General features: G+C 40.9%; 1 protein-coding gene across 11 annotated transcripts in view; it reads right to left on the bottom strand.

Annotated features, from left to right (window-relative positions):
- The window catches only part of CASP8AP2 (caspase 8 associated protein 2), a 30,533-nt gene extending 8,695 nt beyond the window's left edge, over nt 1-21,838 (bottom strand). For 2 of the 11 annotated variants that reach the window (XM_005659298.4, XM_084960320.1), the window contains exons 1-7: nt 21,783-21,838; nt 11,299-11,381; nt 9,836-9,904; nt 7,588-7,688; nt 6,576-6,650; nt 5,267-5,382; nt 333-2,548 (exon numbers count right to left, since the gene is read on the bottom strand). In XM_005659298.4, coding sequence (XP_005659355.2) covers nt 333-2,548; nt 5,267-5,382; nt 6,576-6,650; nt 7,588-7,688; nt 9,836-9,904; nt 11,299-11,353 — 2,632 coding nt within the window. In that variant the 5' untranslated portion in view covers nt 11,354-11,381; nt 21,783-21,838. Of the gene's footprint in view, nt 1-332; nt 2,549-5,266; nt 5,383-6,575; nt 6,651-7,587; nt 7,689-9,835; nt 9,905-11,298; nt 11,382-18,192; nt 19,302-20,882; nt 20,979-21,503 lie in introns of those variants that run through there. The other 9 variants (XM_021090042.2, XM_021090036.2, XM_021090047.2 and 6 more) reach the window with 9 other exon arrangements.
- Nucleotides 21,839-25,881: the final 4,043 nt, after the last annotated feature.

The following is a 25,881-nucleotide window of genomic DNA, read 5'->3' as shown; positions in this document are numbered from 1 at the left end:
TAGGGCCTAGAAATTTGGATAACCATCAGCCAAAGGTTCATGTGTCTTTACTTGACATTGGCAGCATCACCTACTCTACCATTTGATGATGGCTTCTGAATAACAGAAATATATCTGAAAGCAACCAAAGAGTATTTGAAACAAGCTGTCCTACCATTTCCCTTTCCCATATAAATAAGAATTACCTAAATCTAGACTGAAGGCTCCATGTACATTTCTAGTTAACAACAGGGGTCTGAATAATACTTATGTTACCAAATAAGAAGCACTTATTCATCCGGCTTCTGTATTTCACAAAAAGATAAGTTATAGGAGATAATATAAACTATTACCTTTATGACTATTATTATATAATAGAACCTGAGATGCGCTTTCCAGTCTAAGAACTTTTGACACAGGTCTCACTGGACTATTCAGAGGACTGATGGCTTCTGGAATAGGTCTCAGTTGATTAAGGTCAATGCTCAGAACAGAGTTCTCATCATCATGATATACGGAATTTGTTTCACCAATTTCCACTCTGTGGTCCATTAACTCAGTCGGCTGAAGTGAAGATTCTAGAGTCTCTTTAGGTAAGCAAGGCTCCAAATGACCAGACTTACTCTCCACCAGTGGAAGAACAGTAAGAGAAGGCTCAGACTTTGGTTTATCATCTTCTGAAAGGACTACTGGCAAAATACCAGCTTCTTCAATTGAAGGCTGTGCAATGCTTTCGCTGGATTTGGTCACTGTTGAAAAAGCCTCTTTCATTTCTCTATCTTCAGAAACACTACAGGAATTTAAGTCATCATTTCTTTTGGTATCCAATCCCAAGTCAAAGTTCTGAGAAACATTTGTGTCTACTGCGTTCATTACCACAGGAACTGCTGCCCTTGCACCACCAACGATTTGCTTCATTTCTGCTGATGATGGAAACAAGGATTTCGTGTGTTCCACTGGCATAGGTGCTGGGAAGGAAGTCTCTGTACCACACGTGGGCATGTCACAGTGCACAGTATTCTCAGCAGATTTAACCAACAAACTATTTTCTTCTATTTTCTTTTCTGAAATACTGGTCCTGGGTTCACATGCTGCTGCTAGAGAATCCTTTGGTTCCAAAGACTCTGATTTGGTTTCCTCTGTGATATGTTCACTGACAGAGGGAACACATGTCACTGTTTTAGCCTGCACCAAGGACTCCAAATCACATGTGTCACTGGATCTGGGAGTATCGGTTATTTTATGCTGATTATCCTGAGAAAGAGGATGCTTTTTAGCAGGAGAAAGAGTTAAGTTCAATTTTTCCATAAAACTCAACTTTAAGTCTTTGTTTTGTGTATCATTTGGACCACTCTCAGCATTAACTGCAAGCTCTTTATTATCTGCTCCTTCAGAAACATCATTACTAGAGACTTCACCTTTATCATTTTTTGGCTCATTCTGTCTCTTTAAATCAGTAGTGGTTTTCTTAGTTTCTCTACTAGTCTTCTGCAAATGTTCCGTAGGCATTCTTTTTTCATCTCTCATATGTCTCTTTTCTTCTTTGCTCTCTCGTTCTCTTTTCCTTTTCTCTTCAGTTCGATGCCTTTCTGCTCTTGAAGGTGTATTTTCCCGCTGGTGCATGGTGTCACCTTCCTTGGAGTCAACATGTTTATGAGTTCTACTGGTTGAAAGGGAGGACAGACCTCTTCCTTCTTGAAAACTATGATTACTTATAGCCCTGTCTCTTTTACAGTCTTCCCATACTCTCCTCTCTTCTGGATGGTATTTACTTGAATTATGAGAAGATTTTGCCAGTTCATTCCTGGGATGTGGAAGCGATGCTCGTTCAGATCTTCTCCAATGATCCTGGTCTTTTACTACTGACTTAGGCTTTTGATCAACTTTCCTCTCTTCTTTGTCCTGTGATTTAAGTTCTTTTCTATTTATATTTTGTGACCTTTCACTTTGTCTTTCGAGTTTTTTGTCACTTTGAGATTCTGGTCGCGTGTGTGATCTGTCTCTAGAGCTCTCTTTCTCCCAAGAAGAACTAACACGTTCATTTTTATAATCCAAATCGGTGTTGCTTTTCAACTTTGAATTTTTGCTTTCAGCCTTTGGTTCACCCTTACTGTACTTCTCAGGACGTCCTTGGAGCCTTTGATCAGCTTCTGTGTTCCTGGGTTCACCATCACCACAGCCAGTGTTTAAGTCTTTTCGTATTCTGTCGGTCCCTCTGCTATACTGACTGTGTCGACTCTCTTTTCTCCCTCTTCTATGATCCTCACTTGAACTACTCTCACCAACCTGATAATGGGAACGTGACCATATGCCATTGGTGCAGTGTTTTTCAATAGATGCAGGCAAATGTGAAGTGCTCTTTTTTTCAGAATGGGATTTTCCTTCCTTTTCGAGGTTTGGCAGTGAAGTGCTATAATGCGCATCTTTAGAAACATCACTTTTCACTCTGTGGTCAGTCTTAGAACAGTCATCCAAATGGGGAGATCTGGATTTAAGATCTTTTGTTTTAACTATATCTGATGTCCTTGAAGTTTTATGATTATTCCGAAAATGTGGAAACTCAGACAATCTAATAAGAAACAGAAATTAGCAAGAAAAAAAAGAAAAGTTAATTGCTTTTTAATAGTCCCCCAATTTTTTTTGGCTGTGCCTGTGGCATGTGGAAATTCCCAGGCCAGGGATCAAACCGTACCACAGTTGCAACCCAAGCTGCAACAGTGACAACACTGGAAACAACCCACTGCAAATGATCCAGGTTTTAATCACATTGATACACTTTAAAATTTGGGGGTCCACATACTGGCAAAACTAATTTTACTTTGTATGAAGGGGTGAGTAATAAGTATTTACCAGCTTCCAACTAAACAGGCCAGTTCTTAAAACAAGGAGTTTGATTTGCTTTGCTGGCACAAAGCCTGGAGGACCTCTCAGTTCTATTCCAGCACTTTCCCATGTCTTTCACATTTCCTGCACCACAGGCACACACCTCAAAACTAACTACAAATTCACTTCTTTCAGAACAAGCGGCTTTATTTTCTTGCCCTCACCCACTCTAGCCCAACTGAAACATAAAGAAAAGTGAAATCTTGCTGGATAACACAGAGCAGATCAAAACAGACCTCTATGTAGCTCCCCATCCTACTTTTCTATTTCTTATACAATTCCACAGTAAAAGCCAAAGCCTCAATAGCCATCTTAAAATGTTACATACTGCGCAAAAATAAAAAGGAATATAGAACTGTTATTCTTTCCCAGGGGAGTGATATGTATTTATTGTTTAAAATAATAAGTCCTAATGTTTTCAGAAGACTGGCACTCATTAAGTAATCCCATCTGTGATTTTTAAAACTGCAAGTGTAAATGAAACCACAAAAAAAATGTGACCTAGGAGTTCCCACTGTGGCGCAGTGTAAACGAATCCGACTAGTAATCATGAGGTTTTGGGTTCGATCCCCAGCCTCACTCAATGGGTTAAAGATCCGGTGTGGCTGTGTGCTGAGGTGTAGATTGCAGATTCGGCTCGGATCCTGCGTTGCTATAGCTCCAATTTGACTCCTAGCCTGGCAACCTCCATATGCCACAAGTGCAGCCCTAAAAAGAAAAACAAAAAAAACAAACAAACAAACAAAAAAAAACACAGAAATTAAAAAAAAAAAAAAAAAAAAAAAAAAAAAAGATGTGACCTAGGCAGTGAGGACAGATTAATTTTCCCTTTGAGGAGTTCCCATCATGGCTCAGCAGAAACAAATCTGACTAGCATCCAGGAAGACGCAGTTTCGATCCCTGGCCTTGCTCAGTGGTTTAAGGATCTGGTGTTACATGAGTGTGGTGTAGACTGCAGATGTGGCTCAGATCTGGTGTTGCTATGGCTGTGAAGTAGGCCAGTGGCTACAGCTTTGATTCCAGCCTTAGCCTGGGACCCTCCATATCTGCTGGTGTTGCCCTAAAAAATAAAAAAATAGAAGAAAAAAAAAAAAAAAAAAGACAAATTTTCCCTTTGAAAAGGATGTTTATCTGAGACCTAAGGATGAGCAGGTATTTAGTAAGTAGAGGAGAGGAGCATTTCAAGCACTCAAACAGTTCATGCCCTGAAGAGCTCATGTTCATCCATGGAACTGAAAGAATACCAGAGACACACCAGAGCCATGAAACCTCAGGAAAAGATAACTGAAGACAAGGCCTGAAAAGTAGTTTGGACCATAGTGTGAAGAGCTTTGTGAACCCAATTAAGATTTATGATCTTTTATCCTAAGAACAATGAGAAGCCATTGATGTGTTTTAATCAAGACAGGGGGTGGGATGGGTCTTCTATGATAGATCTCCAGACTTGTGCTGTAGAGAGTGTCCTGTGGCTTTAATACTGAGAAGTGAGAAACCAGAGGCTGGAAAAAGCAATAGTGGATGCAGAGTTTTAAGCACAGAGACTACTGCCAGTTCAGAGAAGAGTTGATGGGCAGCAATGATGGTAGAAATGGAGAGAAATGAACTTGAGAGACTACAGAAACAAAAAAATCAACAGGACATGGTAATGAATTTGGATCTGAAGGATAAGAGAGCTAAGTGTCAATGACGACTCCTAGGTAGAGTGACTCTATGTCCCAGTTTGCCAAGCGATCTCAGGGTAATTTTTTTTTTTTTTTTTTTTCAGTCATGCCTATGGCATGCAGGAGTTCCCAGGCCAGGGACTAAACCCATGACCCAGCAGTGACCCAAGCCACAGCGGTCACAAAGCCAGATCCTTAACCACTAGGCCATCAGGGAACTCCTCAGTGTAATTATTAATAGCATCTCCTTCTACTCTCAAAAGTATCCTGGTTTGGGCAATGAATTAAATGGTCATTCTGCCCTCTGGTCTCTCCAGCTTGCACCAGCTGAATAAATGATGGGGATTCTACAGCGCTAGAAGTAATGGAAGGAGTTCAATCATAAATTCAGTTCTTGCTGAGGTTAATTCTGAAAATTTTGTACAGACATGAAGTAGATTTCAACATATAAGTGAGGGGAAAAAGAAACAAACATATAAATGAAGGCATTCCCATTGTGGCTCAGAGGTAACGAACTCAACTAGTATCCATGAGGACTGAGGTTCAATCCCTGGCCTTGCTCAGTGGGTTAAGGATCCGGCGTTGCCATGTGCTGTGGTGTAGGTTGTAGATGCATCTCGGATCTGATGTTGCTGTGGCTGTGGTATCGGCTGGCAGCTGCAGCTCTGATTTGACCCCTAGCCCGGGAACTTGCACATGCCACGGGAACCATCAACACCCACGTCCACACCCCTCAATCATACCTTTGGTGAAGATTATTTATTTCTTCATCTTTGCGGTTTATTTCCACTCTGGCAGTTTTGATAAGTGCTGAAATATTTTTCTTAAGGGATTGGTTTTCATTTTTTAAGCTGAAATTCTAAACATCATAAAACATACTTAATAAAGTATATATCTACAGAATTATTAAACTACTATTTATACTAGCTAATGACTACTGAATGCTAACTAAATGGCAGGCATCACATATTTTATCAAATGTATTCTCAGACAGTCCTAGGAGAAGTACAATGATGCTCATAATGCAGATGGGGAAGCTGAGACTTAGAGAAAAAAACTGGCACCAGAGAAAGGCCATTTAAAGTGAAACTACTGGGAGTTCCCGTCGTGGCTCAGTGGTTAACGAATCTGACTAGGAACCATGAGGTTGCGGGTTCGATCCCTGGCCTTGCTCAGTGGGTTAACGATCCGGCATTGCCGTGAGCTGTGGTGTAGGCTGCAGACGCGGCTCGGATCCCGCGTTGCTGTGGCTCTGGCATAGGCTGGTGGCTACAGCTCTGATTCGACCCCTGGCCTGGGAACCTCCATATGCCGCAGGAGCGGCCCAAGAATTCGCAAAAAACCAAAATAAAATAAAATAATTTTTAAAAAAGTGAAACTACTTAAAACAGAAATTAAAATAAAAAAAAAAAAAACAAGAAAAAAGTTCTGCCCAGGTTATTATTTTGAAAATAATAAAAAATTTATTATATTCAACAACTTGGAGGTTTAACCTGCAACATTGTGTTAATTCTCAGATGAACAAAGAAAGAATTGAGGACTGACTGGCTCTTTGGAGAAAAGGAAAAGGAAGAGAAATAACTTTACCAAAAAATAAAATTCAGAACAAGACAAAATATTCCTGATTTTTGCAGCATGATCACAAAACAAGTCAACTCTGGCAAAAGTATTAGCATTTCCCTCCACCAGCCATTTTAAGTCTTCATGCTTCAAACCAATTCTCTTTTAAACCACCCTGTTATAATCTTTATGATTTGCTATTATTTAACTAACTAGTCTAGCAGATCATTTATGTCAAATCAAGCAGTTTTACTATAGCAATTTTTTAAACTTTATTGAACTATAGATGTACAATGTTGTGTTACTATATGAATTTAATTGACATAGGAAATAATGCATGTTTTGCCAGATTTGCTATTTCATTTAATACTTTTTTAAAACTTTTCTATAATCTGCCAATACTTCAGCATTATAATTTCTAACAAAAAAATTCACTAAACTTTGATTTTAAAAGTTAATAAGGCAAAAATAAAATATTCATTACAACCCTACCTGTGTCTGTATTTCCTTAAATTTTTTCATCAGCTCTTTCATTTGCAGCTGACATTTTCCATATTCTACCTGCAACTGTAAGATACGAAAAGATCAGGAATCATTCTAAATCATTTTCTTAGCTTAAATGACATTTCAAAATATTTAAAACTTTGCAAATCAACCCACAAAGAAGGGTAGGTGAGGTCTATTTCTAATAACAGGTGTTTGGTTAGATTACTGGTTCTTATTTTTTATTTATTTTTTTAAAGTAAAATTACATATTTTATTCATTCATTCCATCAGCTAAGAATTGCTCTATTGTACAAATAAAATATTGTACCAAAAAAAATCACAAAATTTTACAAAATAAAAAAGTACAAACTGCATTACTTAATAAATACAACTCAAAGTAGTTAAAGTAGAAACAAGATAGATTTTAGGTTGGAAACATTGTTTGACCCAGCAAATCATACAAGCTCTACATACAAACATTTTTATTTGTACATAACACTGGACAATACTATTTTTCATTTTGAAAGAATCTAAAAGGAACAGACTATTTAAGACAGTATTCTCTAGCTATAAAATAACTGCCAAAATTGGTTGGAGGCAAGATTACTGGTTTTTAAAGTTGGGCCTACCAATAATGCATTTTGCTTAATTTTGCATTAAATCTCCAAATTTTAAAATTTAAATAAGACACAAAGAAATCTGTCTGCATGAAGTCTTGGGACAATTTATAACTCAGTACAAATCATTAAAGATAAAATGTTTTATCAAACTGCCTGTTGAGATTTTATATATTCAGACTCTTAAATTTAATCAAGCAAAATTATAACTAAATTTAGGCACGCATTCAAAAAAATTGTTTTAAAAAGCTTATCTGAGGGCAGAAACTGACTTATATTTCTTTTAGTCCAAGAGCTATTTCCTAAACACAGAATATCTGTTCAATAGTAAGTTGATGCCTGCATTTCAGAAGCTACAAAGGAGCAAAATAACTGTCCTTCACAATTCTGGCAATCCATACATCATTATATGTTGCTTCCTTTGCGGTTCCTTCTTCAGTCAGGATTTCCTCATATAAATCCAAACAATTTCTAGATGGTACACAGGATTTAGAAGCATTGTCTAAAAGAAACAAACAAGAAACCCTTAAAATATGTATTTCCAGGAGTACCTATCCTGGCTCAGTGGTTAACGAATCTGACTAGCATCCATGAGGACTCGGTTTGATTACTGGCCTCGCTCAGTGGGTTAAGGATCTAGTGTGTTGCCATGAGATGTGGTGTAGGTCACAATCGAGGCTCACATCCAGCGTTGCTATGGCTGTGGTGTAGGCCAGCAACTACAGTCTGATTGGACCCCTAGCCTGGGAACCCCCGTATGCCACGGGTGTGGCCCTAAAAAGACAAAAAAAGGACAACAGATGGAATTCTCCTGTGGTGCAGTGGGTTAAGGATCTGGCATTGTGATCCAGCATTGTAACTGCAGCACTGCAGCAGCTCAGGTCACTGCTGTGGCACAGGCTTGACCCTCAGCCTGGGAACTTTCACATGCCATGGGCATAACCAAAAAAAAAAAAAAAAAAAGGACAACAGATAACAAGCATTGGCAGAGATGTGGAGAAAAGGGCATTGCTGGTGGGAATCTAAACTGGCGCAGCTAACACCGCAAACAGTATGGAAGTTCCTCAAAAAAGTTAAAAAATAACTACCACATGATCCAGCTACCCCACTTCTGGGTACATATCCAAAGAAAATGAAAATAGGACTTTAGATATCTGCACTCCCATGTTCACTACACTATATTCACTATCAATAGAGTTAAGAGGAGTTCCCGTCGTGGCGCAGTGGTTAACGAATCCGACTAGGAACCATGAGGTTGCGGGTTCAGTCCCTGCTCTTGCTCAGTGGGTTAACGATCCGGCGTTGCCGTGAGCTGTGGTGTAGGTTGCAGACGCGGCTCGGATCCTGCGTTGCGGTGGCTCTGGCGTAGGCCGGTGGCTACAGCTCCGATTCAGCCCCTGGCCTGGGAACCTCCATATGCCGCGGGAGCGGCCCAAGAAATAGCAACAACGACAAAAGACAAAAAAAAAAAAAAAATAGAGTTAAGATATGGAAACAACGTACAAGTCCGCCAAGGGAAACAGGGACAAAGATGTGGGGTGTGTGTGTAAATATATATGCATGTATATCAATATATGATGGAAATATTATTCAGCCATGAAAAAGGACATCCTGCCATATGCAACCTGGTAGGTGAATGTTGAGGACATTATGCTAAGTGAAATAAGTCAGACAAAGAAAGACATATACTACATATTGTGTTGTCACTTTTACATGGAATCTAAATCTAAATGCCCAGAAAATGATGGTTACCCAGGGCTGGGAGTGGAGGAAAAGAGATATTGATCAAAGAGTACAAACTTCCAGCTATGAGATGAATAAGTTCTGGGGAATCTAATATACCACATACTGATTACAGTTAATAACACTACTAAAAGTTACTAAGAGAGTAGATTTTAAAGAGATGGTAATTATGTGATATTATCAGGTGTTAACTGATGCTACAGTGGTAATCATTTTGCAATATGTAAGTGTATCAAATCACACTGTACATCTTAAGCTTACACAATGTTATGTCAATTATGTCTCAGTCAAGCTGGGGAAAAAAGAAAAACACACGTTAAGCTTTTTTGATGTTGTATCTACTTCTAACCAAAATGATATACATTTCTCTATCTTTCACTTCATCCAAATCTATACTGATGTCACAGATCACAGTTGGAAAGCCAATTTACCTCAAACACTATGTCAACAAATCAAGTGTAAGGATTCGTATCTGTTCAAAGCTTAAAGAGATTTCATTACAGAAAAGTTGTCTAAATTGGATGGGTCATTAAACTCTGCATTTCACACTCCTACTGATACATCTGAAAATATTTATATTAACTACCCTTTTCAAAAGCTCTAATATCGAGGAGCCTATGACAGTATGTGTGGTTATACCTATATGTGTGTAGACACCACCAGTTTCATTTTCAATGATACAAAATATTTTTGCACAAGGTCCAATTAAATGAAACTTAGGTGAACAACAAATCTAAAGGCTAATTTATTTTATTGATCAAGCTTTGGGCAAAAAATTATCTGAGTATAATCATTTCAAAGAATGTTGAGAAGCTATGAGTTACTCCAGGAAATTGGTAACAAAATATACACTTCCAACAGACTGGCCAAACAAAATGAAAGTATTTCATTATAGAATTTACATACCAGAAACAGCACTGTCCAACCCAGCATATATGTCCAAAGAACCTTCATCATTATTTTTAAGAGGAGAAGCTGCAAAAAATATATATATATATATCAAGCACTAGTTAAAACTGACTCTATGCATTTGGTGAGGTTTTTCCACTCCTACTCTGAAGGAAAAAAAAGACTGTCTTATGCCAGCTGCTTAGAAGACAAAAGAACTAGGTTGGAGTTCCCGTCGTGGCTCAGTGGTTAACGAATCCGACTAGGAACCATGAGGTTGTGGGTTTGATCCCTGACCTTGCTCAGTGGGTTAGGGATATGGCGTTGCCATGAGCTGTGGTGTAGGTTGCAGATGCGGCTTGGATCCCTGCGTTGCTGTGGCTGTGGCGTAGGCCGGTGGCTACAGCTCCAATTGGACCCCTAGCCTGGGAACCTCCATATGCTACGGAAGCAGCCCAAGAAATGGCAAAAAGAAAAAAAGAAAAAGAAAAAGAACGAGGTAAATGTTATGCTAGGATCTCGAAGTTTATGTTCTGTATATTATTAAAAATATTTCCAGGAGTTCCTGTCATGGCTCAGTGGTTAATGAACCCGACTAGTATCCATGAGGACACAGGTTTGATCCCTAGCCTTGCTCTGTGAGTTAATGATCTGGCGTTGCTGTGTGTGAACTGTGGTGTAGGTGGCAGATGCAGCTCAGATCCTGCATTGCTGTAGCTGTGGTATAGACCAGAAACTACAGCTCCAACTCGACCCCTAGCCTGGGAACCTCCATATGCCACAGGTGCAGCCCTAAAAAAAAAAAAAAGAAAAAAAAAATTCCATTTTGTGAGCTTAATTTACTATCAATTCTTGGCTATTTCTTTCAAACTAATCATCTATTTGTGACTGTCAATTTCTCCCTCAACAACAATAAATAAGTATAAATAAGTACAACTGCATTTATTGGAAATATTAACTTCAAGAGTAATAAATACATACCATATATGTGTATACACTCACACACTTCTTTTTTGGCAGTACTATGCAGCACATGGAAGTTCCCAGGCCAGGGATCCAATCCAAGCTTCAGCTGCCAACTAGGCCACAGCTGCAGCAACACCAGATTCTTAACCCACTGCACCAGCATGGAGCCAGGGATTGAACCCAAACCTCAGCAGCAACCCAAGGTGCTGCAGAGACAGTGCCAGATCCTTAATCCACAGCAGGAACTCCAATATCTCATATTTTTTGATATGACAAAAAAATCATTGCTGCTTATATTGGCAAAGTTGTTAATTTCATTACATTTTAGAGGCCTGAAAGCATACAATAGTAAGAAATTTCTCGCTAAGTACTTTCTACTTGCCAGGTATTTTATTGTATTAATTCATTTATGTGTAGGAAGAAAAAGCAGATAGTGACGGCATTTTCACTGAGAACAAGTAAATGGTTTTGTAAATAAATAAATAAATTTAGAAAGAATTAAAATGAACTCTTACCAGAAAAGACATCAAATAAACTTGTTCCATCACCATTGTCATCATCTGCCGCCATGATCCTATTTCCTTTTGACAGTCGCCATCTAAAGCATTAAGCATAAATATTCTCCACTGTTAAAATCAACCTCACAATTCAGAGACTAAGCTTTAAAGTTAAAAAGTTAACTTTCAAATTTGAACACACTGACAAAGTTCACTCTACTGTGATTTTTAAAAATGTTTAACATTTTCCAAAAGCTAAAATACAAAACAAAATCTTAAACTTGCTGGTATAGTTAACCCATGTCACAAAGGAAACGATGATAATTTTATAAAATAAATCATAATACAAAATAACTTTTTATACTGAAATGAGCCAACTATCATGTTAAATGCTATGATCTTGGAGTGATCTTGGGGACTCCAGACATACATGTTTCCACCAATAAGGGAGCAAGATGGGCAAACAGCAAAGAGTATGATACTATACTAGGCTGGTAAAGGTGTAGGAAAGAGGTACTTTCATAGACCACTCAAGCGTATACTGGTACAAGCTCTATGGAGGCAATTTAGCATTAGCTATTAAGTTTTTAAATGCAAATACTCTTTGACCCAACAATTTCATATCTAGTAATTTCCTCTAAACTATACAAGCATATGATCACAAAAATATATGTACAGGAATAGTCAACGTAGATAGCAGCAAGACTGGAAGCAACATAAGAATCCAAAGCAATAATACTAATTTAAAAAAAAAATCTGGGTATTCCCTGGTAGTCTAGTAGTTAGGATTCGGCACTTTCACCACTGTACCCCAAGTTCAGTCCTTGGTCTGGGAACTGAGATTCCCATATCAAGCTACTGTGTGTGTGTGTGGGGGAGAGCACAAAAAACTAATTATCTGACATTCACTAACTTATCTGATATTCTCCATTCTGCCTGTAAAACATATGAATGTTGCCTATGATCAGTGAACTACGGCCACTGCAGCTACTGGGGGTCATTAGGGGTACACGCACCTGTACACTTCTGTTCCCACCAACAAAGATATATACTTACCAACAGTCAGGAGCATTTATTACCAAATCTAATTATCCCTATTTCCTTATTTTTCTAAGTAAGAGTATGATGAAATATTATTTTACCAAAGGGGGTTATTTTCCAGTGAAAACTAGACTAAATAGTTTGGAAAGACTCCCAGGTGAGTAGTAAGACACTTATAATTTCTGTCAAATCAAGTGAGGGTGAGATAATCAAAATACTGGAAAAAAATAAATCTAGTCTGTTCTCAGACTAACTCATAAGCATCGAATTTCTTACAATAATGAAAAAAGTGCCAGAAATCATGAGCAATGTCTTACTTATGGGCGCACAAGGGAGAAGTCAGAACTCTAATCATTGCATTTATACTCAAAGAAAAGGTCATGTTTCTACCAGAAGAGACACAATTTATATGTTAATCCCTTAAATAAAATTAAGGTGTATCTTTTTTTTTCATTTCCCACATTCCCCATTCCAACACTTTTTCCCATTAGATGAGTTGATTAATCAACCGTGTTACAGTATAGCCTGTACAATAATTAGAAAGGGCACAAATGGCATAATCACATTCAGCAAATAACACAACTGACTCTTGGTAAAGCAAAATTCAACTGGGGGAGCAGAAAGTCACAGGCTCCCTAGCAGTAAATCTACTACTAGCTGTAAGCTGTTACATGGATGGGGGAGCATCAGTCAATGGGTTAATTACAAAATGAAGATCAATTAATCCAATGACTTGGTTAAACATATCAAATAGAGCAAAGCTTTCACTGCATATCATTTCACACAGTTTCAGTTTTTACTACTAGCAGGTATTACTTTAAAAAGAAAAAAAAAAAAAAAAAAAAAAGATTAGACTTGTCCTGGCAAGTTAAAAAGGGAAATACAAGACACCTAAAAAATCCTGGATCTTTTGTCTCTCATCTGTCTTAACTTTTTCTCCATTTGTTGGACCATTGTCTACACACCTTAATGTCTAGGCCCCCTACCACTGAATACATTTTTCTAAATTACTTAGAAATTTAAGAAGAATGCAAACCATTGCCTTCGGAATGGATAATGAGCTCCTGCTGTACAGCACTGGGAACTATATCTAGTCACTTATGATGGAGCACAACAATGTAAGAAAAAAGATTGTATGTATGTATGTGTGACTGGGTCACCTTGCTGTACAGTAGAAAATTGACAGAACACTGTAAACCAGCTATAATGGAACAAAATAAAAATCATTAAAAGAAAAAAAAATAGGAGTTCCCGTCGTGGCGCAGTGGTTGACGAATCCAACTAGGAACCAAGAGGTTGCAGGTTCGGTCCCTGCCCTTGCTCAGTGCGTTAAGGATCCGGCGTTGCCGTGAGCTGTGGTGTAGGTTACAGACGCGGCTCGGATCCCGCGTTGCTGTGGCTCTGGTGTAGGCCGGTGGCTACAGCTCCAATTCGACCCCTAGCCTGGGAACCTCCATATGCCGCGGGAGCGGCCCAAGAAATAGCAAAAAGACAAAAAGACAAAAAAAAAAAAAAAAGAAAAGAAAAGAAAAAAAATAAAGCAAAGGGAAAAAAGAAAAATAAATAAATAAATAAGGACTTGTATCACTGGTCACACAAGGGTTTTACTATCTCTTTTAATCAGTGAAGCTGACCTTCCCATAAAGAGGCAGGGATAATAAAACACAAGAAGACCTTAAAATATAAATTTAAGAGAAAGTGACTGTTCATTTCTTAGTCACATCAGATGTAGCATTAAGAGTTTTTCAAAATTGGAGTTCCTATCGTGGCACAGCAGAAAACGAATTCAACTAGGAACCATGAGGTTGCGGGTTCAATCCCTGGCCTCACTCAGTGGGTTAAGAATCCTGCATTGCCATGAACTGTGGTGAAGGTCACAGGCGTGGCTTGGATCTGGCGTTGCTGTGGCTCTGGGGTAGGCTGGTGGCTACAGCTCTGATTAGACTCCTAGTCTGGGAACCTCCATAATGCTGCAGGTGTGGCCCTAAAAAAAGACAAAAGCCAAGAAAAAAAAGTTTTTCAAAATAGATTCTAAGGATAACATACATAGTAAAGAAGTTGTCAAAAGAAGTTACATAGGTGGTTTCTCACTATGTACACATAAAGTTAAAGAAACAGTGGCAATTATGATGCCTCTTTATTCCAAATCAACCCCTCTGTGAGATTGGAGGTAGGCCTTATAAACATCTCTCCTTGGCTAACTGGCAGTATGTACAGCCTGGTCAATAGAGGGCTGGAGGGACACGAAAGGAAGGGGTTTCTCTTGCTAGTTCCAGTGGGCCTGGCTAGCCAGGCTCCTGCAGAGCAAGCTTTCTCCAGCACCAGGTTCCTGCAAGGGCACAATTTTTTCACATGGTTGCCTCCTATATGTAAGGCTGCTATTACAATGGGCTCTTGCTAGACTCCACGCAGAGGTCAGCTTCTCCAACTCTTGGATGCCACAGCACCTGACAGGCAGCAGCATCCAGGAGTTTCCCCATGTAATTCTTCGGTAAGATTCAAAGCAGTGTCACCAGCAAGGCACTTGGCAACTTCTCCACCATCCAACTGGCCCCAGCCACGCTCTTTCCAATGAGGCAGAGACAGTTCTTCAGATGATCCATATCAACATTAAAGTTAGTGGCTGATCCCTACTACCTGCTATTCCTTGTTCTTTGGGGTTATCGTTTACTAATCAATCCCCAGTTACTCCAACTCTCTGTTAATAATTCTTCATACTAAGCTTCTTTTCAAATTACAATGTGGTTTATATTTCATGACTGGACCTTGTCAGATACAGGTACGTAGTTACAATAGAGATTTCAGCATACTTTTATCTGCTAATCAAGCAGTTAAAGATTTAAAGATACAGTTCTTGAACCCAACTAGGAACCATGAGGTTTCGGGTTCGATCCCTGGCCTCGCTCAGTGGTTTAGGATCTGGTGTTGCAATGAGCTGTGGTGTAGGTCACAGGCGAGGCTCGGATCCCGCGTTGCTGTGGCTCTGGTAGGCCGGTGGCTACAGTTCCAACTAGACCCCTAGCCTGGGAACTTCCAAATGCCGTGGGTGCGGCCCTAGAAAAAAAAAAGACAAAAAAAAAAAAAAAAAAAAAGATACAGCTCTTGGAACTCCTGCTGTGGCACAGTGGATTAAGAATCTGACAGCAGGAGTTCCCGTTGTGACTCAGCTGTAACAAATCCAACTAGTATCCGTGAGGATGAGGGTTTGATCCCTGGCCTTGATCAGTGGGTTAAGGATCCAGCATTGCTGTGAGGTGTGGTGTAGGCCAGCAGCTGCAGCTCCGATTCAATCCCTAGCCTAGGAACCACCATATGCCACAAGTGTGGCATTAAAAAGCAAAAAAAAGTTTTATATATCTCCATATTCTCAGCACTTAATACACATATGAAAATAAATGTGTGCTGAATAAAAAGGAGATCAGCCAAAGGATACTTAAACAGCCAAAACATATATCTTTATCCATTAACTCATGATTTATTTCTAAGACAGTTCCACTGGCCATCACTCAAAGCCTACTTAGTCTCATTTAACACAGAAGTTTCACAGAATTGTGATTATGACTATTTAATACCACAATTTAATACCACATAATTAGCTCTAAATGCTACTGGGCACTTGTACAAATGTATCTGAGTACCATCCTAAATTGATGAGCTCCTGGACATCATTATTTTATTTTCTACAACTTCACAGCAAAATCTGGGTTAAACATTTGATGTGCAAACACGAGGAGGCTGGGAGAGCAAGTATTGCTACAAAAAGTAGGGGTACTAGATCAGATTTTTTTTTCTTTGCTTTTCAGGGCCTTAGCCAGGCTAGGGGTCCAATCGGAGCTGTAGCCACCGGCCTATGATGCCATAGCCACAGCCAGATCCAAGACATGTCTATGACCTACACCACACCTCACAGCAAAGCTGGATCCTTAACCCACTGAATGAGGCCAGGGATTGAACCTGTGTCCTCATGGATCCTAGGTCAGATTCGTTTCTGCTGAGCCAAAACAGGAACTCCAGGTTTTTTTTTTTAACCTCTCCCAGAAAGTTCCCAGGCCAGGGATCCAACCTGTGCCCCAGCAGCAATGGAGGCCATGGCAGTGACAATGCCTGCTGTGTCACAAGGGAATCCCTGGATCAGATTTGTAGGATTCCTCTACTGCCTAATTAGTGCTTGAAAATTAGGAACTAAATACAAAATACTAAAACACAATCCAACAGTCAGCAACAAGCTGCCAAAGTTAATAAACATATCTTGTAAGACCAAAAAAGATCATCTTTCCATCAACATCTGTCACCTCCTGACACTGCTACTCTTTGAGTAGCATCCCTATTGATGCTACCCGACAACACTTTGCCCAGCAGTTATCCTCATCCTTGCCACTGAACAAGGCCCCCACCACAACTATCTACTTATCTCTCCTCTTCAAACACATGCTACACATGACTGTTGGGTTCTCCTAAAGCAATCCGGCTCATTTCAATTCCTGCTCAAAAACTTTGCATTACTTCCCAAGGTCTATTGAATAAAATCAAAACTTCCACTGACAGACACCTTTCTAGCCCTATCACTCACTATCTCATGGTTTCCAAAATCCCAAGGTTCAGTGAAACTGGGTTTCTCTTTGCAAACACACTTCCTGACACCATCTCCCTACATCTATCTTTGCGCTCACAAGCAAGACTGGGTTTGAATATCCACAGATTAGAATGTGAAAAATGAGGTTTTAGAAAAGTCCGGGGATTAAATTAAGATATATGGACTTCATCCAGTATGGAATGAGGGAAGCAGTGAAGGTTTTTTAAGCAGAGGAATATCATGATCAAATCTGCATTTCAAACACTGAACTCTAGAAAGAATACAGAAAATATCAGTAGCAAGGGAAAATTAAAATGTGCAGGATGGAGTTCCTGTCGTGGCTCAGCGATAACAGCCCAACTAGTATCCATGAGGACGTTGGTTTGAAACCTGTCCTTGCTCACTGGGTTAAGGATCTGGCATTGCTGTGGGCTGCAGTATAGGCTGCAGATGCAGCTCAGATCTGGTGTTGCTGTGGTTGTGGCGTAGGCCGGCAGCTAAAGTTCCAATTCGACCCCCAGCCTGGAGAATATTCACATGCTTCGGCCCTAAAAAGAAAAAAAAAAAAAAAATGTGCAGGAGACAATGAGGGGTGACTGAGTTATTAGTGCTGGAAATAAAAACTAGAAGCAGATCTGAGAGGCTTCTGTGGGAGAATCAAAAAGATTTAATGGAGGGAGTTCTCTTGTGGTGCAGTGGGTTGGGCATAGGTTCAATCTCTGGCCCAGGAAATTCCACATTCCATAAGCACGGCAAAAAAAAAAAAAAAAAAGATTTAATGAAAAGTGTATTCAAATATCCAATCTTGCCCATTTCAAAACCACAGCTTGAGTCTTCTTTTCAAAATGCATTATCTGATCAGGTTCCCTTGTCTGCTTAAAACTCTTCACTGTTTCCAGTCGATCTTAAGTTAAACAAATTCTGTCACAATTCTGCCAACAAAGCCCAGAGTAATCAGGTCTCTGCCCACCCCTCCAGGGTAGGTCTGCATCATTTTCCCCCATTCTCCAGCAGTCCCTGCTCTAATCAAACTGGACTGCTTTCAACTCTGTAAGCATGCCGTTTGTCCCCTCCAAATATAGAGCGTCTTCAAGAAGTGCTCTTTCCTCACTGCTCTCCTTGATGAAACTGTTTGATACTGTGGCTTAAGTAATGTTTAAGCCTTCACTACTACCTTCTCTCTACTAGATTGGGCCCTCTGTTATATATTCTTATACCACTGTAGCTTTTCTCTACATGGCCCCTTGTCAGTTTATGGTAACATTTTTGTGAGATTACTAACAAAATATCCAACTCACCCACTGGACAATAAGCTCCAAAAAGACCAAGCCTGGCTCTGTTCACCATTGTATCCCCAGTTCTCAGCACAGAGCCTCACAGGTTGGTAGGCAAAACGAAAAGAAAGAAAAGAAACTAATGCTGAATTATTTTAAAGACAACGCTACAGCTCCTAGCTTCTATTTACAATAGCCAAGACATGGAAGTAACCTAAATGTCCATTGACAGATGAATGGATAAAGAAAATGTAATGTAAGCATGATAATAGGAGCAAAAAGAATGTATACATGAATGTGACTGGGTCACCATGATGTACAGTAGAAAAAAAATTTGTATTGGGGAAATAACAATAAAAAAATTTTTTTAAATAGAGCTTTAAATATCAAAAAAAAAGAAAATGTAATATATATATATACACAATGTAATATTACTGGGCCATAAAAAAGAATAAAATAATGCAGCAACAGGGATGAACCTAGAGATTATCATACTGAGTAAAGCCAGAAAGAGAAAGACAAATAACATATGATATCGCATATACTTGGAATCTAAAATATGACACAAATAAACTTAGTTACCAAACAGGCTCACAGACATAGATAACAAACTTACAGTTACCAAAGGGGAAAGGGGATAAGGGAGGGATAAATTAGGAGTTTGGGATTAGCAGACACAAACTACTATACATAAAATAGATAAACAACAAGGCCCTACTGTATAGCACAGGGAACTATATTGAATATCCTGTAATAAACCATAATGGAAAAGAATATGCATTTATGTATTACTGAACTATTTTGCTGTACACCAGAAACAGCACTGTAAATCAACCTTACTTCAATTAAAAAAAAAAAAAAAAAAAGAGAGCGTTCCCATCGTGGTGCAATGGAAATCAATCTGACAAGGAACCATGAGTTTGCAGATTGGATCCCTGGCTTCGCTCAGTGTGTTAAAGAATCGGCATTGCCGTGAGCTGTGGTGTAGGTCGCAGACACGGCTCAGATCTGGTGTTGCTGTGTCGTAGGCCAGTGGCTACAGCTCCAATTCGACCCCTAGCCTGAGAACCTCCATATGCCACAGGTGTGGCCTTAAAATGAAAAAAAAAAAAAAAAAAGAAGAAGAAGAGTTCCCATCATGGCTCAGTGGAAACAAAACTGACTAGTAATCATGAGGACACAGACTGGATCCCTGGCCTCACTCAGTGGGTTAAGGATCGGGCATTGCTGTGAGCTGTGGTGTAGGTTGCAGACATGGCTCAGATCTGGCATTGGTGTGGCTGTGGCATAGGCCAGTGGCTACAGCTCCAATTCGACCCTAGCCTGGGAACCTCCCTATACCACAGGTGTAGCCCTAAAAAGATACACACACACACACCCACACACAAAAGACATGGAATTCCCATTGCGGCTGGGCAGAAACTGGCTAGTATTCATAAGGATGCAGGTTTGATCCCTGTGGCGTAGGTCACAGACTCAGACAGGATCTGGCATTGCTATGGCTGTGGTGTAGGCCAGCAGCTGTAGCTCTGACACAACCCCTAGCCTGGGAACTTCCATATGCTGCACCTGTGGCCAAAAAAAAGACATAATTGCTATAGCATTCTTGAAATCACAACGACCAATGATTCTCTTGAAAGGAGAGGAAGAAGAGGAGGAAAAATCATGTATCAGAATCTCTTGAGAAAAGGACTTTTTCACACTTGCTCTCACCTTTCCCCAAATGAGGATCTCAATATACAATGAGAGTAGCTACAGACAAGAGTGTTGAACCTATGAAAAGTCTAGAGGCAAAATTTTTAAAGTTGAGAAACATGATTAAAGAAAAGAGCTGCATGCTTGTTCATAATCTTTTTTTTTTTTTTCTTTTTTTAGGGCCGCACCAACGGCACGTGGAGGTTCCCAGGCTAGGGGTCCAATCGGAGCTGTAGCCGCCCGCCCACGCCAGAGCCACAGCAACTCCAGATCCAGCCGCATCTGCGACTTACACTACAGCTCACGGCAATGCGGAATCTGTAACCCAGAGAGAGGCCAAGGATCCAACCGAAACCTCACGGTTCCTAGTCAGATTCGCTTCCACTGCGCCACGACGAGAACTCCTCCTTCATAATCTTTTGAGGAAGAATCCCAAAGGATTCGGATGTGTGAAAACTAAGCAGATGAGAGAAGGGTCATTGGGAGTTCCCGTCCTGGCGCAGTGGTTAACGAATCCGACTAGGAACCATGAGGTTGTGGGTTCGATCCCTGGCCTCACTCAGTGGGTTAAGGATCTGGCATTGCCGTGAGCGGTGGTGTAGGCCGCAGATGTGGCTCGGATCCCTGCTGCTGTGGCGTAGGCCGGTGGCTACAGCTCCGATTAGACCCCTAGCCTGGGAACCTCCATATGCTGCGGGAGAGGCCCTAGAAAAAGCAAAAAGACAAAAAAAAAAAAAAAAAAAAAAAAAAAGATTCTGAAATAAGTTTCCTTAAAAAAAAATTGAGGGAATGAAACGAACATTTGTATAGAAAAACAAAAACATTTGTAGAGTCAGGGAAGAGGGTATTTTTAGGTTCATGGGAAAGGCTTAATCTAATACAGTGAGATCCCTAAAGAGATGTAAGGGTAAAAGAATTAAAAAAGCCATATATATACTGTACATTATGTACCGATCTAATACTCTAAATACAATATTACTTTACTTTAAATCTTGACAAAAGTCCTACAAGGTACATACCATTATTTTTCCCAATTTACTGATGAGGAAACGGATAAGAAAAAAGACTTGCCCCACGGTCAAACATCTGGTAAAAGGATAGGATCCCAGCTGTCTCTAAAGCATGATGACAAAATCAAGAATATCACATTAGAAAAAAGAGTGTAAATTTTTCTAAGGGACGAGCTCTTGTAAAATGGCAAGAAACGTATTAGATAATTGGGAATGGGAGGATTTTCTCCCAGAAGGCCTCTGTCCGCCCCCTAATCAAAGAGGGCTTAAGTGAGATGGGGGAAGGGTCTTGAAGAGAGGCAAAAGGTTTGGAGCTGGAGCTGTGGAGAATGGGAAAGACCAGGGAAGAGCTACCTTGACGCCTGAAGCACAAATCCTGAAACTCTGAGAATTCCATGTTCACATTTGATTTAGGGCCTACTATGTGTTAGGCATGGTTCTAGTGCTGTAGAGATTAAGATAAACAACTTTTCTGGGCGTAACTATCTCAGAAACAACCCGCATCAATGATCACCAGACCCAGGGAAAACCATTCCTCCAAAGAACCCCAAAAGCTTTTAAAGAATACCTTCCCAGGAGAAGGTAACTGGGGGGAGGGGCAGGAAGCGAAGTCGAAAGGACAATTCCTACCTGCGCTCTCCCTCGCCCCCTCCCCCTTCCAGATCCTCTCGAGGGACCACAGAGGTATTGGGGGGCGAGCCCAGAAGCTACCTCCGAAGGCGGTGGGAACGCGGCTACCTGGGGGCCCCAGACAGCAGGCGCGCCCTCCCTCCACCAACTCCGCGCTCCCTTCGACTCCTTGCTTCCCGGATGCCGCCGGCCTCCGCTGGCCTCCACGCAGACCACTACTGTGCGATGCAACGTCTTCTCCAGCAGCTCGGGACAGAACCGACCCGTACATCAACTTACCCGCCCCGCCTGGCCCAAAGCGGCCGGGATCCTTTCTGGACACCAAGGTCTCCCTCTCATCTCCACCAATGCCAGGGCGCTATCAGCACGCGGAGGCGGGACAGAGCGACCATGGCCAATCAGATCAGACGCAAAGCACGTCCCGGCGCACATTACTAGTTCCCGCCTTTGGGAGGGATTAAAAAAAACACGATTGGCGCCAAACTCTCACAGTCTTCTAGGGAGTTTAAAGAAAAGGGGCGGGGCCTGAGCTGGCGGGCCGAAGGGGCGAGGTCTCACTACGGAAGGGGCAGGACCTTGGCTGAGGTAGGGGCGGGGTCCGGAAGAAGCCTTTTCACGACAGGAAAAGTAAGCTCTGAGAAGAGCCTGTCACTTATTTAGGTATTAATTCTATTGACTGTCAACCGCGTGCTAGGCTGGTGCTGGGCGCTGTCTCTATAACGATGAGCAAGCACTGTTTACTGAATGATGAGCAATTTATTTCAAGGAGTTAGGAGCTTCGAGGAGGGGATACCAGTCCAGTGGGGTGGGAGGGAGAGGAGTGCTTTTTTAGAGGTAAAAGACCTGAATTGTCTTTTAGTAAGCACCTGGGGGAATCTGAGGTGCGGGTAGGGTCTAGCCTCTGGAGGCGGAGCCTGCGCGATTGATTGGTGGGGAAATAAAGCCAAGCCAACTTCCGCCGCTACCTCATCTAGGGATGTGGTTTTGATTCCTAGTCTTTTACTTATGTTTGTCCATTTTAACAACTTGCAACTGGCATAACATAACAAGTTATATTTTTCAGAAAGGGTCCCGTTTGGGAAAATATGTTCTGGAAGAATACTGGTTTCCTAGATTCTCCTCCAACCACCTTTGCTTCTGAAGAGAAGTTAGCTAGCCAGGAAGCATTCCAGGTAGTGGAAACTGAGAAAGGGTAGAAGGTGTGCAATCAGCAGGCATTCATAGTTGCTGGAGCATAAAGTGTGAGATGAGGCTGGAGAGGGAGTCAGAAGCCAGACCTTGAAGGGCCACATATATGTCATAGAGCCTGGAATTCACCTTTAGATGACGAGGTATGGGGGAACACCGAAGGATTTTTAAGTTTGGGGTGGTCATAATCTGATTTACATTAGTAAGATCTGTTGGCCTTGAGAAGGAGGGTTTTGAGATGGTATTGCAGGGACCCAGGCTAGATAAGAAGAGGACCTAAGGGAGATGGCAAGTAGACAAGGGGACTGATTTTAGAATATTTAGGAGGTAAAATTGACAAAACTTAGCAGTTGATTGAATCCTGTTTTTCAGTATGAGTGCTTAATGATAGAATTCATCAAAAAAATATTTGTTGGGGGTATTCCCATTATGGCTCAACTGTAACGAATCTGACAAGTATCTGTGAGGATGCAGGTTCTATCCCTGGCCTCTCTCAGTGGGTTAAGGATCCAGCGTTGCCATGAGCTGTGGTGTAGATCACAGAGGAGCCTCAAATCTGGCATGGCTGTGGCTGTGGCGTAGGCTGGCAGCTTCAGCTCTGATTTGAACCTTAGCCTGGGAAACTTCAATATGCCAAAGGTGCAGCCCTAAAAAGACAAAATATGTGTATGTGTGTATACACACACACCTATATATATATGTATATATATGTAGAGAGAGGGAGAGAATCCCTGGCCTTGCTTAGTGGGTTAAGGATCTGGCACTGCCATGAACTGTGGTGTGGGTCGAAGACTCAGCTCAGATCCCCAGTTGCTGCGGCTGTGGTGTAGGCCAGCAGCTGCAGCTTACATTCGACCCCTAGCCTGAGAACCTCCATATGCTGTGAGTGTGGCCCTAAAAAGACAAATATATATATATTTATTGAGGAGTTCCCTGGTGGCTCGGGGAGTTAAGGATCTGGCATTGTCTCTGCTGTGACACAGATCCCATCCCTGGCCCAGGAACTTCTTTATGCCCTGGGCAGAGCCAAAAACAAACAAACAAACATGGAGTTTCCTTGTGGTTCAGTGTTGTCACTGCTGTGGCTTTAATTACAGCTATGGCATGGGTTTGATCCTGGCCCAGGAACTTCTCCATGTCTCAGGCATGAGCAAAAAAAAGGAAAAAGGAGTTCCTGTCATGGCTCAGCAGTAATGAATCCGACTAGTATCCAAAGGACCTTTGACTTTGTAAGAGTGGCAAATTATGAGAAAGCAAATATATGGGAAAACAAATGGTAAATAAGGGCTATTTTTGGAAGTTCCCATGGTGGCTCAGCGGTTGACAAACCCAGCTAATATCCATGAGGACTCTGGTTCAATCCCTGGCCTCGCTCATTCGGTTAAGGATCCGATCCAGCGTTGCCATGAGCTGTGGTATATGTTGCAGACATGGCTTGGATCCCGAGTTGCTGTGGCTGTGGTGTAGGCCAGGGGCTACAGCTCTGATTCGACCCCTAGACTGGGAACTTCCATGTGCTGTGCATGCAGCCCTAAAAAAATTTAAAAAGGCTACTTTTAGTAGTATTTGTTACATAGTTTTCTCTGATGATGTCTCTGGGCTGATAAGAGTCTAGAGTTATCCCCAGTGATTAGCTTCTGTCTTTCCTGTTACAGATGGAAGAGGGGACACTTTTATAATGTCCTGCTGTTAGGGAGACAGGGGGAGGGCAGAGAGCTTTTGTACATGCATACCTTGTTTTATTGTGCTTCACTTTATTGCATTTCACATATACTGTGCATTTTTACAAATTAAAGATTGGTAGCAACCCTGCATTGAGCAAATTTGTCAGCACCATGTTTTCCAACAGCTTTGCTCACTTAGTATCTCTGTCACATTTTGGTAATTCTCACAATATTTAAAATTTTTCATTATTTTATATATATATATTTTTTTTTCTGTTTTTAGGGCCACATCTATGGCATATGGAAGTTTCCAGGCTAGCTGCTGAATCAGAGCTATAGCTGCCAGCATACAGCCACAGCAATGCAGAATCTGAGCCTCGTCTGTGACCTACACCATAGCTCATGGCAATGCTGCATCCTTAACCCACTGGGCGAGTCCAGGGATTGAACCGTATCATCATAGATACTAGTCAGATTTGTTTGCACTGTGCCACAGAGGGAACTCCCAGTATTATATTTGTTATGATGACGCATGATCAGTCTTCTTTGGCATTACTATTGCAAAAAAATTACACCTTGCTGAATTTGCAAGATGATGGTTAGCACTTTTCGCTTAACATCAAGTATTTTAAAATTAAGGTGTGTACTTTTTAAAAAAGATATGTTATTGCACACTTAATAGACTATACTATAGTATATAACTTTCATGTGCACTGGGAAACTAAAATAATTGACTCACTTTACGTCGATGTTTGCTTACTTGTGGTGGTCTGAAACTGAACTTTCAGTATCTCCAAGGTATACCTATATCTGTTTCTCTCAATTGCCTTCCTTTCAAGAATGCTTATGTACCTATTAGCCAAAGAACCAATAAGTTTGTGTAGAAATGACACAACAAAAAGTCTGGACTACAGGCAGTAAATTGTAGGGAAGTGAATAGGAGAAAAGTGGAGGAAAAACTAGTGGAAGATAAGGGTTACTTTAGTCCGTTTGTTTCTGCAGACCCATTTCAGTGTTGATTACCAGTCTCTGGTGATAAGGGTGTTCTTTTATTGCTGGTTCAGGGAGGGCACATTTCTCATGGGAAATTTTATGGCCTGTTTTTAAGCAGAGAGCAGAGGATGAAGGAGAACCCTTCCTGTATCTCCTGTTTTCAAAGTGCCTTTAGCTCAAAATAGTCAATATGTCATATTTTGGGGTAGCATGTCTTGAAATCCTTAATACTTATGTGGCATGTTTTGGAGTGGCGTATTCTGCTACCCTTTCATACCTGAGTCCTTTTCAGATGACCCTTGTAGTTTTTTTTTAAATATTGGAAGTTCCTTTTCGTGCAGCCGGTTAAGGCTCTGGCATTGCCACAGCTGTGGCACAGACCGAAACTGCAACATTGTTTCTGACCCTGGCCCAGGAACTTCTACATACTGCGGGTATGGCCAAAAAATATACGCATTATTTTACCTTTTATTGTTGAAATTTTCAAACATGTGCAATAGTCTGAGTCTATGGACTCCCATTAACCAACATCC

This window comes from Sus scrofa, chromosome 1 (assembly GCF_054392235.1).
Source record: "Sus scrofa isolate SSC_HxYL_T2T_F1_AM1 chromosome 1, Sscrofa_HxYL_maternal_Yorkshire_Landrace_v2.0, whole genome shotgun sequence".
Taxonomy (NCBI): domain Eukaryota; kingdom Metazoa; phylum Chordata; class Mammalia; order Artiodactyla; family Suidae; genus Sus; species Sus scrofa.
This window is presented reverse-complemented; position numbering and strand designations above follow the sequence as displayed.